Source organism: Pyrus communis, chromosome 4, assembly GCF_963583255.1.
Source record: "Pyrus communis chromosome 4, drPyrComm1.1, whole genome shotgun sequence".
In the NCBI taxonomy this organism is placed as follows: domain Eukaryota; kingdom Viridiplantae; phylum Streptophyta; class Magnoliopsida; order Rosales; family Rosaceae; genus Pyrus; species Pyrus communis.
In genome coordinates, this window is record NC_084806.1 from 9,123,603 (window position 1) to 9,140,939 (window position 17,337).

Genomic DNA, 17,337 nt, shown 5'->3' on the forward strand with positions numbered 1-17,337 from the left:
CTTGTTCTCATACGGCATGATGAGAATAAAGATAGGATCAAATAAAAGTTTACGAGGAGTTTGCTCCTCTTTTTTTTTTTTTTTTTTTTTTTTTTTTCACGCCAGTTCTTTCACAGGCCACCACAATCTAAATTAATTCTCATACGGCATGATTCATCGACGATCCCCTACTTGGATTGTTGTTAAGCATCTGTCTTTATTTTTCATTTAAAAAAAAGACTTAAAAATAGGAATTCAATGAAACATAATGGTAAATGCTTACCAATAATCCAAGTAGGGGACCGATTGAGGATTCATCATGCCGTATGAGAATCAGTTTAGATTATATGGTCGAGAGAACTGGCGTGAAAAAGAAAGAGGACGGAAGGAGCAGACATCAATGGGAAGGAAGGTCCTAAACTCCAATCATCATAAATTGTTTAATTAAATGGCTTTTAAATTATTTTTAATTGAAATTAATGTGGTTGGAAAAATCTTTCATTATGCTCGAAACACAAGTAGTACATTATGTGCTATTATATAAGTGGAATGAAGTTTTATTTTTTAAGTTGTTATTGTTTTAACACAAATATTTCACTACTTATATAGCAACGTGTGGTGTACTACTCTGTTATCCGAGCTCATTGAAAAATCTCTGGTCACATGAGATGCCATCTGAAGGAGGAAATAAAATTGTATTACAAATAAATGATAATAATAGCATTATTGTAAAGATAAATAATAAGGAGATATTAAAAACAAGATTCTCCACATATTTTCTATCACCTCATATTTTTTACACCACATTTTATAATATTTGCATCAAAATTAATGTTAAATTGTGAGGTTTTATTCTGAAAGAGTCTTCTTAATATTTTTCTTATTATAAAATATTACCCAAAAAGGACAACTACAGCAAAACTTTCAACGTGCAAACGTGTGGTTTGTTGGCAATTATAAATCATGAATCATCCCCCGATCATCGGCTACCTACGCGAACCATGCATCAAGGACAAACGTTATTCAGGATCCTAAGTAACTGCCTCAATAATCCAAATTAAAATCCTGAAAAAATAATAAATAATTGTAAGGGATAGAGATCAAAAGACCCAGCTGGCTATTCAAACTTTGAACGAGTATTCTTCTGCCACGTGTCACTAAACCCATGAGGGATTTTTTTTAATTTTTTTTTTTCTTCAAAATTTTTATGTTTAATGTGCATTCAACTCATGAGCTCATCACCCATGCTATATATATGAACAAGTCCACCGCTGCTCAGACATACTCTCAAAACTAAGTCTGCAACCATGGCCACATTTGCTTATGCCACCACCACCGCCATTGTCTTCCTCATCCTCCTCCCGCTGTCCTGCTCTTCCGAATCGATTTTGCACAACCATCACCACGGCGCCTCCTCGTCCGTCCAGAAATCGGACGTCGATCTTTTGGAGTTTCCTTTGAATTTAGAGTATTTGGAAGCTGAGTTCTTTTTGTATGGATCTTTGGGGTATGGCTTGGATAAAGTTTATCCGAGCTTAGCCCAAGGAGGTCCGTCTCCCATTGGTGCCAAAAAGGCACATTTGGACGACTTCACTAGAGATGTCATCGAGCAATTTGGATGGCAAGAAGTTGGACACTTGAGGTTCAATCTTTTTTTCCTTTCTAATTTATGATTTTCGTCTAACTTTTTCATTTCTGTACAGACTGTTTCTAGTATTTAGATTGAATGAATTTGATAAGCAAATAGATATGCGGAATTCATGTCTGATTTACAAATGGTACATAGAAAGCTTACAAAATTATTTATTTTTTCTTCTAATTTTTGTGCAGAGCTATTAAGAAAACTGTGAAGGGTTTCCCAAGGCCATTGTTGAATATAAGTGCAGCATCATTTGCTCATGTGTTTGATTCTGCATTTGGGAGTCCCTTAAATCCACCATTTGACCCTTATGCCAATTCAATCAACTATCTCCTTGCATCCTATCTCATTCCTTATGTTGGTCTCACTGGCTATGTTGGTGCAAGCCCTAAGCTCCAAGGTGCTACTTCCAAAAGGGTAAGTATTTTAAAAGTATTCTATTAGATTCTTATTATGTTTTGCAGACTGTGAATCTTGATGGCATTTTATGACAAGAATAAACATGGCTCTACTATATTTGTTTGGTAAACTAGTTTGACAAGAAAACATTACCCTGTAACTAAAATCAAACTGTTTATATTTATATTGGTCTATGCTTCAAACACAATAATTTTGAAGAGTAAAATTGGCCCTAACATCATTGATTATGTGGATCATGTTCAGCTAGTTGCAGGTCTTTTGGGTGTGGAATCAGGCCAAGATGCAGTGATTCGAGCATTGCTATACGAGCGTGCAAAGTTGAAAGTAGAACCATATGGCATTACAGTGGCTGAGTTCACAACTCTCATTTCGGAACTAAGGAATAATCTAGGACACGAAGGTTTGAAAGATGAAGGCCTTGTGGTTCCCCAAGACTTGGGTGCTGAGGGAAAAGTAAGCGGCAATATTCTTGCCGCAGACGAGTACTCAGTTGCATATGATAGGACTCCGGAGGAGATACTAAGGATCGTATACGGTAGCGGTAATGAACGTGTACCTGGCGGTATCTACCCTAAAGGAGCTGACGGCCGGATTGCTAAATCTTATTTGAAAAAGGAATAGGAGAGATTTTTCAGTATGACCGGTACATGAGGTGGTACATCACGTGTTATTATATAAATGGTAGGATATGTGTGTTAAAAAGTTAATAACTTAAAAAATAGGACTAGTTTGGTTGCCATCTAGTTTACCTTCTTCAGAATGTTTTTTTTTTCTTTTTTTTCTTTCCCTTTTCTAGACAGAATAAATCATGTTCTTAATTAATTTGATGTAAGGAATCGTTTCATGCTTCATTTTGTTCGCATAAATCCTTCGAGTTTGTTCACATAATATTATATTAATAGAGCACGGAAAATGCAGTAAGAAAACTCTTATAATAAGTTGTAGTTTGCATATGTTGCCAAAATTTTCTATTTAGAATTCATAAACATGACACATAAGTGAGCAAATCACACGGATTACATTTTTGACCCAAAAAAGAAAAAAAAAAAAAAAACGAACGAAACTATGTGGGTCACATACATAATTCTTGCACATTACTACAACAAGAGTGCAAAGCCAGTATGCCATAAGAAAAAGAGTTAAAGATGAGTGTCCTGTTGGAGAATTTCTGGACAACATGTTGCATTGGATTCTAGGCTTCCTCCAGAGCCACTAATCTCCCAGGGCCTTCAAGGGGGTACTGTTGGAACCCCCAGTCCCACATCGGACAGAGGGAGAAGAGAAGAGTGCTTTAAATAGAAATACCTCTCTCTAATTAATACCGAGGCCTTTTGTGATAAAACCCCACACCTGAGGATTGTGCAGGTGGTTAAGTGGGGACAGTATCGGTGTTGTTGGAGTGGGCCCTCGGCCCGTCAACCTGAAAATTTCCACATGGTATCAGAGCCAGGGGACGGGCCCGTACTGCCACGTGATTGGGTGGGTCCCCATTGGCCCCGCGTGATTGTCCACGTAGGCCAAAGATGCCACGTGTTTGGGTGGGTCCCCATTGGCCCCGCGTGATTGGGTGAGTCCCGACATGGCTCCACGTGTGACCCATAAGTGGGGTCTCACGTGCGGGGGAGTGTTGGAACCCCTAGTCCCACATCGGACAGAGGGAGAAGAGAAGAATGCTTTAAATAGAAATACCCCTCTCTAATTAATACCGAGGCCTTCTGTGATAAAACCCCACACTTGAGGATTGTACAGGTGGTTAAGTGGGGACAGTATCGGTGTTGTTGGAGTGGGCCCTCGGCCCGTCGACCTGAAAATTTCCACAGGTACAAGTGCATTAACAGCGTGTTCGACTTCTGAAAGTAAGGAATGAGCGTATGAGCTTCTCTAGATATTCACAGGTAAGAGAGCTTTATTTTGTAAGAAACTTTGTAAGCTAGCCCGGTGCATTTGTCACATTTTAACAATAGTTGGGCTAATCATATCATAAAATTAGATGATTCTCTATAAGAGCATCGCATTCACATTTCCTAGGCTTTGCGAACTATATTGTCCAATATGCAGATTGGCCCCAAATGACCTAAAATGCTAAAGAAACACCGCACTAGTGCATTCCATGTGATGGCAGTGCTAATCGAACCTTGCTTGCATATGGCATATATAATCGTATTGTATGTGATGGTATCAGGCTTCCTTCCCCTTACCAGCCTGAAGAAAAATCATTCAAAGTGGTATTGTAAGTTTCCAAATTCAGTCCCATCCTTATTTCCTCGATCTCGCTAACAATTCCATAAGCTTCTTCAAATCTGTTTGCCTTGAATAGACCGTCCAAAAACTCATTAGGGCGGCAACCACGGTTCATCATGTTGTACAGATGGAGGGCAGCCAACAAGGGTACCTGCTTTTGCAAAGCCATCAATAAGAGAGCTATATGTGGTCTTGGGGAGCCATTCCTCTCCATCTCATAGCAAACAGATACAGCATCCCCCATTTTTCCATTAGTGCAGAGATCATGTATCCGAGTAGTATATGCAACAATATTCGGCCTAAATCCCTCGCAAATCTTCCGCTTCCACAAGTCAAGAGGTTCGTGCACTCTCCCTTCCACAAAACTATTGAAGATAAGAGATCTGCAAGAAAATCAAGATCCTAAAGAGAATTTAGAGAGAGAAAGTTTCTAGAGAGAGATAGTGTTTGTGAAAGAATGATTCTCATTAAAACATTCCCAAAGTACAAAGTGTATATATACACATAAATACACAATAATGCTGACTAAACATTTTACACAACTAACTCTAACAAACCAAAACTTAACAATTAAGCTAAGTATCTGAGTACTATTCTAATGCATTATGCTCACGATTAGTAGATGGTCCTTCAATATCCTTAACACACCCCCTCAAGCTGAAGGGAGGAGAGCAAACTGAAAGCTTGTGATTGAGAGTAGCAAATCTGTTTGCAGGTAAGGATTTAGTAAAAATATCATCAACCTGAAAGAGAGTAGCAACATGATGAATGCTAATATGACCTTGAAGAACCTTCTCTCGGATGTAATGGTAATCAATCTCGACATGCTTTGTTCGAGCATGAAAAATTGGGTTCTTGGCTAATGCAATAGCACTCTGATTATCACAACAAATCACAAGAGTTTGTAAAAGAGGAAAAGAAATATCCGTCAATATTTTGCACACCCAGGTGATATCAGCAGCAGTATTAGTTAAGGCCCGATACTCTGCTTCAGTAGAAGACCGTGCCACAGTGGTTTGTTTCTTATCACTCCAAGAGATCAAATTAGGACTTAAGAAAACACAATAGCCACTAGTTGATCTTCGGTCTACTGTACAACCTGCCGAATCAGCATCAAACCAAGCTGTGAGACACTGTTTGCCTGGTTTAAACCATAATCCTGAATTAATGGTGCCCTTGAGGTACCTTAAAATCCTCTTAACAGCCTGGAGATGTATAGTTCAAGGAGCATGCATGTGCTGGCAAACATGATTCACTACAAAAGCCAGATCAAGTCGTGTCTAGGTCAAATACCAAATAGCACCAACAGTTGACCAATAAGATGTAGGATCGGAGAGCACAGAACCAAAGTGATCCAACTTAGCTGAACTCACTGGAGTAGAACAAGGTTTGGCACCAAGCATGTCTGATTTCTTAAGTAAATCCAAGGCATATTTGGATTGAATAAGAAAGAGATTGGTAGAGGATTGATGAACTTCAATGCTTAAGAAGTAATGGATATCTCCCAAATCTTTGACAGGAAACAAAGATTGCAACTTGGAGATGATGGACTGATAAATAGTAGTTGAGCTCCCAATTATGATGATATCATCCACATAGACGAGGATAAAGGTAATGGTAGAATCACGCTTGATGAAAAGACTAGTATCGTAAGAAGAAGAGAGAAAGCCAATGAAAGAATAGCACTGTAAAATGCTTCATACCAGGCCTTGGGTGCCTGTTTTAGACCATAGAGTGACCTCTTCAATTTACAAACATGATGCGGTTTAGGGTGATCAATAAAACCAGGAGGTTGCACCATGTAGACATCCTCTTTGAGATAGCCATGTAGAAATGCATTCCTCACATCCAATTGATGAATAAACCAATTATATGTGATGGTAATAGAGAGAAGAATTCGAATTGTAATGGGTTTAGCAACTGGCTAAAAGTCTCAGAGAAATCAAGACCTTCTTGTTGATGAAAACCTTTCGCTACAAGCCTGACTTTGTACTGTTCTATAAAGCCATCAGCCTTGTGTTTAAGTGTAAACACCCATTTACACCCAACCAAATTATAGTGAGGATTGGGGGGTACTAGTTCCCAAGTACCTGTGGACTGCAAGGCCTGAAATTCATCCTTCATTGTTGTTAACCAGTTTGAGTTCTTAGAGGCTTGAAGATAAGTGGTTGGTGTATGAGGAATAACAGTGAGAGAGTCAACAGTGGAAGAAAGAGAATGTTTAGTGGCAGTGAACACTTTAGGCTTGTGAATACCAACATTAGCCCTTGTAACCATGGGATGAGCATTAACAATGAGGGAAATGGAAGGACCAGTATCTATAGGTTAAAGTGTACCAGTATCTGTAGGTGGAGGTGCAGTAGTAGGTGAGGCAGTGGGTGGAGTAGATAAGGGGAAAACATGGGGTAGATGTGATGGAAATGATGGAGATGGAATCGGTATGGTAAAAGAAATAGGAGAGTCTAAAAGTGTAGTAGGTGATAAGTAGGAAGTGGGAAGGGAAAAAGTACTTTGCTTGAAAGGGAAGCAAGCTTCATCAAAGACAACATGTCTTGACATGTACATCTTATTGGTAATCGGATCTAAACATCTGTACCCACTATGATTCAAACTATACCCCAAAAATACACACAGCTTGCTCTTGGTGTCCAGTTTGTTAGAACTATAAGGTTGCAAACAAAGATAACATGCGTAACCAAAAGTCTTCAGAGTGTGATATTTAGGTGAAGCTTTGAATAATAATTCCCAGGGACAAGAGGAAGACTGAGATGTTAGCCTATTAATGAGATACACAGAAGTTTGAAATGCTTCAACCCAAAACTTAGAAGGCAAACCACTGTGAGATAACAGAGTCCTACCCATTTCCACAACATGTCTGTGTTTTCGCTGTGCACACCCATTCTATTCTGAAGTGTGAGGACAACTCAATTGATGGATTATACCTTGAGCATTAAGAAAATCTTGCAAAACAAAACTTAAAAATTCACCCTCTGAATCAAATCTCAGGCACTGGATCTTGGCATCAAACCAATTTTGAACTTTTAACGCAAAAGTTTGAAGTACAAAACATACATCAGATTTGAAGTGCAAATGGTATAACCAACTATATTTAATGAAATCATCAATGAGAATGAGATAGTATTTATATCCAGTACATAAAGGAATAGGGGAAAGACCCTATACATCAGCATGAATGATATGAAATGGCCTAGTGGAGGTACAAGGCAGAGTAGAAAATGGTAATCTAGAGGCCTTCCTCAATTGACAATCAAGACAAAAAGATTGTTTATGTACTGAACCAACAACAGGTAGATTACTTTTATTGACAACCTTATTTAACATTATACTAGAAGGATGTCCAAGCCTGTGATGCCATATATGAATGTCAGCTTGAGCTATCAGGAGAGCATGAGGTGAAATGGCAACACTAGATACAACATTAGATGCATTCCAATATAATGGATAGAGACCTCCTTCACTGGGGCCCTGGAAAAGCATCATCCCAGTTCTTAGGTCCTTGACATAGAATCCAAAAGGATCAAATGTCAGAGAACACCAATTGTCATGAACAAAACGATAGACTGAGAGCAAGTTATGAGACACTTTAGGAACTAAAAGAACATTATTTAGTCTAAACACAGCATTAGCAGTTCGAATAAGTGCAGATCTAGTATGAGAAATGCAGAAACCTTTACCATCACTGACAAACAGTTGTTCAGTACCAGTGTATAGAATTGTTGAATTAAGGGATACTGGATCAGGAGTGACATGATGCGAAGCACCACTATCAGTAAGCCAATAGCTTGGAGAAGATAAGCATGTCATGGCAGACATGCCTACATGAGTGTTGTTAAAGCCCGAAGATTGCTGAGACGCAAACTGTGAAAGACGACCATAAAAGAGGGCAAGATGACCAAGCTGATTACGCAGTTGACATGGATTAAGACGACCAAAGAAAACCGAGGAGGATCGATTCTGATTCGAAGCAGGACCAAGAACACCATAAAAAAGAATTGGAACCAGAAGGATTTTGTTGTGCTGTATAAGCATGAAAATGTGCGGAGGAGAAGGAAGATGATCGAGTCTGACGTTTCTGGAAAGAGATTTCTTTACTGAGAAGAAGACCGTGAAGTTCATCAGCATTCACATCTTCAGATCGCGTCTCGATGAAATCAACAAAGGATTTATACTCATCTAGTAAGCTAGAAAGAATGTAAGCAACAAGATCATTCTCAGAGATCAGCTCACCAGTAATAGCTAGTTTATCAGAGATATCTTTGATGGAATTGAGATAGTCAGTTAAAGAATAATCACCTTTTTGAATAGTTTGGATCTTAGATTGAAGACTGTGGACATGAGTGCGCGAAGCACCAGCAAATCAACGCTCAAACGACTGCTAAAGAGAATGCGAATCTTCCATTCCAATCGTCAGTGGAAGAAAATCCTCAGCCAGTGTAGAATTGATCAAAATCATCATAATCTGATCGCGTTCACACCAAACTTCATACTTTGAGTTGAGAATTTGAGAACCAGAAAAGTCACGAACAAACTCCGGTGGACAAGGATCTTCGCCATTGATAAGCCCTAAAAACTTGAATCGTTTCAAAACAGGAAGAAACAGACTACGCCAGGTAATGTAATTCTGACGATTGAGCTTAGTCGAAACCATTCCAGCAATATTCTGAATAGTAATTGAGGCAATCGAAGTGTTTGAAGAGCCATGAGAATTAGGGCCAGAAGAAATGGCAGGAGAAAGAGAATCAGAAGAATTTGTAGATGTCGCCATTGAATTAGCAAACAATTTGCAGAAAAGAAATAGGTAAGACCTGTTTGGGAAGTAGAAAAGAGCAAGAAAATGCACGGAAGCAAGAATCGAAGTTGTTAGACCGAGGCTCTGATACCATGTTGAAGATAAGAGATCTGCAAGAAATTTAAGATCCTAAAGAGAATTTAGAGAAAGAAAGTTTCTAGAGAGAGATAATGTTTGTGAAAGAATGATTCTCATTAAAACATTCCCAAAGTACAAAGTGTATATATACACATAAATACACAATAATGCTGACTAAGCATTTTACACAACTAACTCTAACAAACCAAAACTTAACAATTAAGCTAAGTATCTGAGTACTATTCTAATGTATTATGCTCATGATTAGTAGATGGTCCTTCAATATCCTTAACAAAAACAACCCTTTATCAAGAAAGCATAGGTGTGAACATTAGGGTTACATCCTCTCACGAACATTTGGGCCAAAACTGCAAGAGCAGACTCAAACGTTCCTCGTATCATTGATCATATTATTAATTTTTGAGTATATGATAACGTTACCTCTTATTCCCTTATCCACACCATTTCAACCAACAACTCCGAAGCCTCCTTATAATCTCACACTCTTTGCACACCCCATTCACCAATTCATTATAAACAAGGACAATGGGATCAATCCTCCAGCAAGCTCTCTAGCTTCCTCCACCTTCCCCCGTCTACACAATGCCAGACACTAAAGTCATGTAGCTCACAGCATCCGGCAAACAGCCCTTCTTCGACATTTCAACAGGATGTTTGCGAGCACCATCCACCCCATTGTTCTTACACATTGCCTTCAACAGAATGTTATAAGTATACACATTTGGCTCCATCCCCATCCTTCTACATATATATTCCTATATATCGGATTAAACAACTTATGACAATGATGATATAGAAGACATGAAATAAGGTAGGGTAGAACAACTAGTGTAGAAAAACAGAAAGAATAAGAAAACTTAGGGCAGAGAAGTAAGAATTTGCATAAATTTGTGTAACGTTTAAAACAATAAGTTAAATTTAAGTAGATGGTAGCATATTAAAGATTTCTTAATAGCTCTGCACAAAAATAAAAAATAAAAACATGTAATTTTGTTAGATAAACGCTCTAACTATGTAGGGCATTTGTAAAGCAGAAATGACTTCCGCATATTTAATTTTGGGAAATTTGGAAAAATAACTAAAATTCGGACCTTATATGGTATTATAGCCACACTTCTAAGTTTATGATAATTATAACCAAAAGTTGATCTGAAATTACTAATCTATCCTTACCAGCTAGAAACTTCTCTTTCGCTCTTAATTTTTAAAAAAACTTGTCGGCAAAGCCGACCTGCTAGTCATTGAACACAGATGGTGGCTATTGCCATGACTACGTCGTCGAGCCTAGTCTCCGTCTACCTAAATCTCGGTGTTCTTTTCCCTAATACCTTACCGACGTTGAGCTTCCTACCTGCTATAACCACCATGTAGGTTCTGTAAGCTCAACCTCTCTGTCTTCAACACTCACTGCAGCTCTGCCCCACCCCCACCTTCCTCTATTTTTTCTCCAACACACAATATAGCTCCGTCCCCCCACCCCCACCATGTGGGTTCCAGATGGCCACATGCCCCATAAAACCATCCCCAAAAAGTGGCTACAAACACCTTTTTTCTTGAATTATTTTCCACCCAGCTAGAAAAATTGATTATAATTTTTCACCCAAAATTATAAATTAAAAAAATGGAAAAAGTTTGGAGAGAAAAAGAAGAAGATGATGATGATGATAATGATGATGAATCAAGTCCAGCAGCTATCCAATACCAAATATGATAATCAGAGATAAAACTCAGATGGAAAATTTTGAAAATTTAGAAGAAAACTCAATACAACTCAACGATCATTTAATTTAGATACAAGTTAAAGAAGTTAAATTGATAATTATATGTTCTAATTCTACCGATTTCTTCCTTCTCCTCCATGTTTCTTCTCTTTTGAATACCCAGAAGCTAAAAGTTGAAGCTTTTTAAGACTAGAGATGGTAAGAAAAGAAGGCAGAGAGAGATAGGGAGGCAAAAACGCGTGTGAAATGAATGAACCAAGGCTCAGCTTTTCAATCTCAACTCCCCGTCAGAACTGACTTGGATGGATACTGGTTACAGGTGGGTTTAGAAAAACAGCATATAAGTATTCAGTGATTAAGGGTATAAAATTAAAATTATAGCTATAATGCTATTTGAAGTACAATTTTTGGTTATATTTCTAAATTTCCCTTTAATTTTTGACCATGCACTCCCTATTTCTTGTCTTTGATTATTTTTAATTTGGACACCTTAGATGCGGTCCCTAACTATCAATGTTCTTTGATTAAAATCTTTGTGATTTTTAGTTTTTGATTGAAGTCCCTGACATTAATATAATAATGTATTTCTATGTAGGTTATTATATTTTTAACTTAAAAATGAAATTTGTAGTTATTTATATTAATGAGATTTAAAATAAGACCCCATAATTTATTGTCACATCCCGGCCCAGGCCCCTACCACATCCCGGACTCGACTCCACTGTAGCACGATATTGTATACTTTGGGCCCCTACCACATGCTCACGATTTTGTTTTTGGGAACTCACATGAGAACTTCCCAGTGGGTCACCCATCATGGGAGTGCTCTCGCACGCTACTCGCTAACTTCGGAGTTCCCATGGAACCCAAAGCCAATGAGCTCCCAAAAAGCCTCGTGCTAGGTAGAGATGAGACAATCCACCCCTGGGCGATGTGGGATTTTACAATCCACCCCCTTAGGGGCCCGACATCTTCGTCGGCACACATTTGGCCAGGGATTGGCTCTGATACTAAATTGTCACATCCCGGCCTGGGCCCCCACCACATCCCGGGTTCGACTCCACCGTAGCACGATATTGTTCGCTTTGGGCCCCCACCACACCCTTGTTTCTAGGAACTCACATGAGAACTTCCTAGTGGGTCACCCATCATGGGAGTGCTCTCGCGCACTACTCGCTTAACTTCGGAGTTCTCATGGAACCCGAAGCCAGTGAGCTCCCAAAAGGCCTCGTGCTAGGTAGGGATGAGAATATACATATAAGGATTACATGATCCACTCCCCTCGACGATGTGGGATGTTACATTTATGGGATTAAAAAAATTAAAGATAAATTATACTCTCTAGTATATTGTGTGTGTATACATACACACACATGGGTACGTTCATAAAAAACTAACCAAAAAATATTGTACCAAAACATTTTTCAAAAAAAAAAAAAGGAAGATATTAGGCTTAATAACATTATTAAATTTCTTCTATTAAACTTGACATAGATACATTCTCAAATCAATGAAATAGAACGTACTCATATAAGTTTAAAAATAGATTAGAGAAAAGATTGAATGAATTTTATATAAAAAATGGGTACATTTTATATTAAAAAAAAGGGTACATTTTTCATATCACAAATTGGTATATTTAAGATTGGGTACATATTAATATTTTTATAAAAATTTAATGGGTACACACTTATTTCTAATTCTATTATTTATATTTTAGAAATGTTTGAATTGAAATTTAATTAGGAGTTTAATAAGGGTGTGAGTATTAAAACTCTAAATCAATTACTAATTTTTATTATAAAAATCATGTAACTTACATGTAATTCATTAATATATTAATGATAATGACTTTGATCAAAATCTAAAAACTAATAAGGTTTTAATCAATGAACATTAAAAATTAAGGACTGAATACTAATTTTTCTTTTTTAATTTATCCAATCTAAATGCCAAAACAATCCGTGGGGAAATGAAAAAGCTACACGAAAATAATAAATTAGAAAGAAAAAAAAAGTGAATAGAAGATTAACCTCAAGTGCCCAACTTCTTGCCATGCAAATTGCGTGATGACATCCCTAGTGAAGTGGTCCAAATGTGCCCTTTTAGCACTGACGGGAGCTGGGCCTCCTAGGGTTAAGCTCGGATCAACTGTATCCAAGCCACGCCCGAAAGCACCATACAAAAAGAACTCAGCTTCCAGATACTCTAAATTCAAAGGAAACTCCAAAAGATCGACGTCCGATTGCGTGACAGAGGAGGAGGAGTCGTCGTCGTGGTGGTCCAAAATCGATTCGGATGAGCAAGACAGTGGGAGGAGGATGAGAAAGGCAGCAATGGCGGTGGCTGTGGTGGCATAAGCAAATGTAGCCATGTTTGTTACAGTTTTGAGTGTGTCTCAGTGGGATTGACATGGTCATTTATATAGCATTCTGATGAGCTCATGAGTTTAATGCACATTTAAAAAGAAAAAGAAAAAAGAAAAATCTCATGAGATTGAGAACATCTGTCTTTGCATGCACGTTGGGTGTACGTGGCTGATGATTGGGGATGATTCTTTAAGAGAACAATGATTTCATGTTGAAAATTTTGCTACAATTTACTTTTTTAGGTAATATTTTTAATGATCGAAATCGTTTGGATAGAATATTATCAAGTATTTGTTGGAATAATATCAACAATCAATGATAATTTTATATATGCTAATAAATGATGAATGTATACAACTAACTTAACAGAGTATGAACACGAAATAATATTAAATAGAAACTAAAGATCAAGGCTTGCATACCGCAATGTCCTTGAAACAGATATTTCGCCCATACTCAGTGCTTGTAGTTCTACGGACGTCTGCTTCAACAGGATTCAACGATCAAGTTAAAATTCCAACACCAGAAAACTTAACTTCTGGCGATTTTCTTTGTAGTTCTCTCTGTAAGAATGTTTTGGATTGTAGAAGAAGAATTATGTTTTTCTGTGTTCTAAATGTCATGCAGATGGATGTATGTATAATATGATTATATATGCATGTTTGCAACAGGTATGGAAAAGAGATGCATCTGTTGGGAGACATCTTCTCATAGGGGTGGTTGCTTTCTACGTTCTTTCACCACACTTCAGACTTCATCTGAAATGATGAGTCTGTTGGTAAAAAATAATTAATTAAATCCTAAAATAATTTATTTAATTATTTAATCATTTTCGGATTTTGCTTGATTCCTTGAAGCGAAAAACATATGACGACGAATTAAGGAGAGAGGAACTGCTGAACCTTTTCCGTAGATTTCAAAGTACTGCACAAAAGGTAATATATATCTAATTTTTATGCTTTCTTGTAATTGGCTTTAGAATTCAAAATTTTTTGACCAATCTCTTCCATATCCATGGGGAATGTAAGAAGGGGTTGATGCTTGACAGTGAAGCCTGTCAGTCGGTTCCCAAAAATCCAAGGGGATCCCTTCATTCAACTTTGTGATTAACTTTGGAATTGTTAGTAGAAGCTTATGTTGTTTTGGATACGTCCCTTTGCTATGGCTTCTGCTAGGAATTAGTTGTTCATTTACTGAATATAGTTCTGAAGGATGTCAAGTATTACGTGTTCTAAGTTTTTCCGCCTTACCTAATATTGCAATGTGTTTCCTAGAATGGAGGGCAGGGTGTCTTTCCCCCTGGATTTGCACACCCGAAAGCCGATGGTGAAGACCCATTTGGGGATTCAAGGAGAATCGCCTGCAATAAGTGCGGCAATTTTCATGTCTGGGTGCTCACCAGGAAATCAAAATCTCAAGCACGGTGGTGCCAGGTTTTCGTTTACCTTTAAAGCGTTTAATGATGTTCTATTAGTTTGCATCTATCAAAGAGGGTTTAGCATCTTTAAAGATGATGCTGTTAGAGATTTTTTCGCCTGGTGCTGATGTACTCCTCTTTGTGGAATTTCTCTTTTGAAAGGATCGCAAAGATTTTCATCAAGCAAAAGATGGTGATGGGTGGGTTGAACAATCTTCCCAACCCTTCTTCTTTGGAATGTTGCAGAAGGTATGTGCATTTATATATGCTGGAGAAAGGTTGCTTTAGAATTTTGCGTTAAAAGAGAATAAAAAAGAACTATCACCAGTACAATTATAGTTTGCTGAAATTTACGTAATGCAAGATCATCCTTTTTTAAACAATGTTGTATGTGCATATAGATGCTCCATCCGCATTTGTTTGTGCGGATAGCAAGATATACAATGCTACTGAGTGGTATATTTGCCAGGTAATTCAATTTGAACTATTCTACTGAGTTTATCGTGGATATTCTTTTTCCTTTAGAATAACACTCAAGCCGCCTTCTGCACCCACACACAGTTTTTGTCACATTGAAAGCAGATGTGCATGAAGCTAAATTTTGTTGTAGGGAATGAGATGTCCAGCCAACACTCACAAGCCAAGTTTTCATGTTAACATTAGTGTGACCTCTAAGCATAATACTGGAAAGGGAACAAGTTCGGGGCAAAGAGGAGGTCAGATGCCAACATCGAACTTGGAAGAGAACATGACAGAGGAAGAATTCTTCGAGTGGTTACAGAATGCAGTGCAAACTGGCATGTTTGAAAATTTTGGTACCGGCACCTCCACTGAGAGCCCATCTGCCAAATCTGGACCTGGTACCAAGAGTGGTGGCAGCACCAGTGGCAGTGCTAACAAGAGAAAGAAAAAGGGAAAGAAATGGTGAGTATCCAAGTTGTTCCCGTTTGTTTCGCACTATCCAAGCATTAGTGATGCTGATTCCTGATAAGAAAGTTCATATGTTCAATGTTGGCCTGTTGGTATATTTTTTTTTTTTGCTTTTTTTTTTTTTTCAGAAGAGAATGCCTGAGGAAAGTTTGACATCATTAATCATAAGTATAGAATCCAATAACCATTAGTCTGCAACACCAGAGAGTTTGTATACCGTCTCATCATTCTTAATCGTCTTCATTTCTTCCATTATTTCCCCATTTTCACAAGAACGTAGACCGCTATATGAAAATTCGAGCTGCCAGAAATTAGGGTAGTTTATATTTCCGTGGCGGGTCAAGGCAATAATGTTGTTGCACTGCCTACATTTTGCACTTGGGTTTGTGTAGGGAGAGGAACTGGTTGGACGCAAGGAGTGATTAAAAAGCAAGTGATGTTGGGCAATGCATTACTATGTATATGGAGTTTATGAAACCATATAATTTGATGGATAGCTATTTACCTCATGGGATGAACCCTAATGAATACGATAACCCGCGACGGAGTTGATTTACTCCTTGTTATGCTCCCGATATGATCAGTTTGGTGGTTCATCTTTGAACTTGTGGTGTCGGAATTGGTTTTTCGATCTCCAATGGCTCGATTTGAATTTGATTCTTGACAGGGCAACTAATTTGGGTAGCAGTGTTGATTGAAATGTCTCGATACTAATCCGCCCTTGTTGCTAGTTAAATTTTGGACTTGCAAAACGACCCGTTTTGTACATTGGGTTCACAAGGGCAAAACTACGCTTAGACTAGGTTGAGCTACTGTCTGGTGCAAATTTTTTGGACAAATTAAGAGAATTGTTATTGGCGCTTCAAAATTTAATTGTGTTTTTTTTTTCTTTTTTTTTTAAATTAGCCTATCTCACGAAGCAAAATTGGTTCATTTCACCCTAATTGATCATAGATGGAGAAAAAAGAAAAGTTAATATTCCACCTCAGTGAAAATTTCAAGTTCCGCCTCAAAGCTAGTTATGTCATTAGGGTTTGGCTAATACGATATTGTTATATTCTTATAGCCTTATTTATTTATCGACTAAAGTCAGTTGATTAAAATAATGAGTCATCTGTTCTATAAAGAAAAAATCCTAAAATGTGAGAAGAAAAAGAATTAAAACAAAATTGATAAAGAAGGAAAACCAATTAAATGGACCGTTGGATATCTACCACGAAGAACTAGATGAATCAAATGTTGGAAATTATATATTGTAATATATAATTTTAATAATTGAATGAAAAATATTGTTAACCAATTTCTTAGAAAGGTTATATTTTTTTAGGTGTATTCCCTTGATAAGTGATGTATACTTATAAATGAAAAGTTACATCTCTTTAATAAGTCGAAATTGGATCCTATATAAACCCATGAAACCATTGGTATTATATATAGAAAATTAGAGTTAATTTTTACTCTTGAGAAATAGGGTTTCCCCACTTTGTTTCTCTCATGCTTCGTGAGTCAAATTTCGAGTCATGTCTTGAGAGTACGGAATGTATAAAGTTCGCCAGAGTCTGAAGATTGAAGTGCTTTGACTTCGGATTATAGATTGTTGGATCCTAGGAGATGGACGCCTACCGAACTACAAGCACAAGAGTAAGGGTGAAATTCTATCTTTAGGACATTGCATTTATGAAAGCCTCAATCTCCAAGTTTGTCAGTTATTC

General features: G+C 37.6%; 2 protein-coding genes and 1 pseudogene across 2 annotated transcripts in view; 2 read left to right on the top strand and 1 right to left on the bottom strand.

Annotated features, from left to right (window-relative positions):
• LOC137731546 (uncharacterized) overlaps positions 1–15,708 on the top strand; it is a 35,231-nt gene extending 19,523 nt beyond the window's left edge. The window contains exons 9-10 of the mRNA XM_068470674.1: positions 15,097–15,164; positions 15,306–15,708. Of these exons, the coding sequence (XP_068326775.1) occupies positions 15,097–15,164; positions 15,306–15,623 (386 nt within the window). The 3' untranslated portion in view covers positions 15,624–15,708. The remainder of the gene's footprint in view (positions 1–15,096; positions 15,165–15,305) is intronic.
• LOC137732205 (desiccation-related protein PCC13-62-like) lies at positions 1,249–2,904 on the top strand. Its single transcript, XM_068471505.1, has 3 exons — positions 1,249–1,621; positions 1,810–2,035; positions 2,282–2,904. The coding sequence occupies exons 1-3, from the start codon at positions 1,287–1,289 to the stop codon at positions 2,657–2,659; spliced, it is 939 nt and encodes a 312-aa protein (XP_068327606.1). The 5' UTR covers positions 1,249–1,286; the 3' UTR covers positions 2,660–2,904.
• On the bottom strand, positions 4,233–13,283 carry LOC137731171 (pentatricopeptide repeat-containing protein At3g48810-like; annotated as a pseudogene).
• Positions 15,709–17,337: the final 1,629 nt, after the last annotated feature.

Coding starts and splice junctions, on each gene's coding strand:
- LOC137732205 (XM_068471505.1), top strand. CDS start 1,287: ATGGCCACATTTGCTTATGCCACCACCACCGCCATTGTCTTCCTCATC. Junction 1,622..1,809: donor CAAGAAGTTGGACACTTGAG/GTTCAATCTTTT, acceptor ATTTTTGTGCAG/AGCTATTAAGAAAACTGTGA. Junction 2,036..2,281: donor AAGGTGCTACTTCCAAAAGG/GTAAGTATTTTA, acceptor GATCATGTTCAG/CTAGTTGCAGGTCTTTTGGG.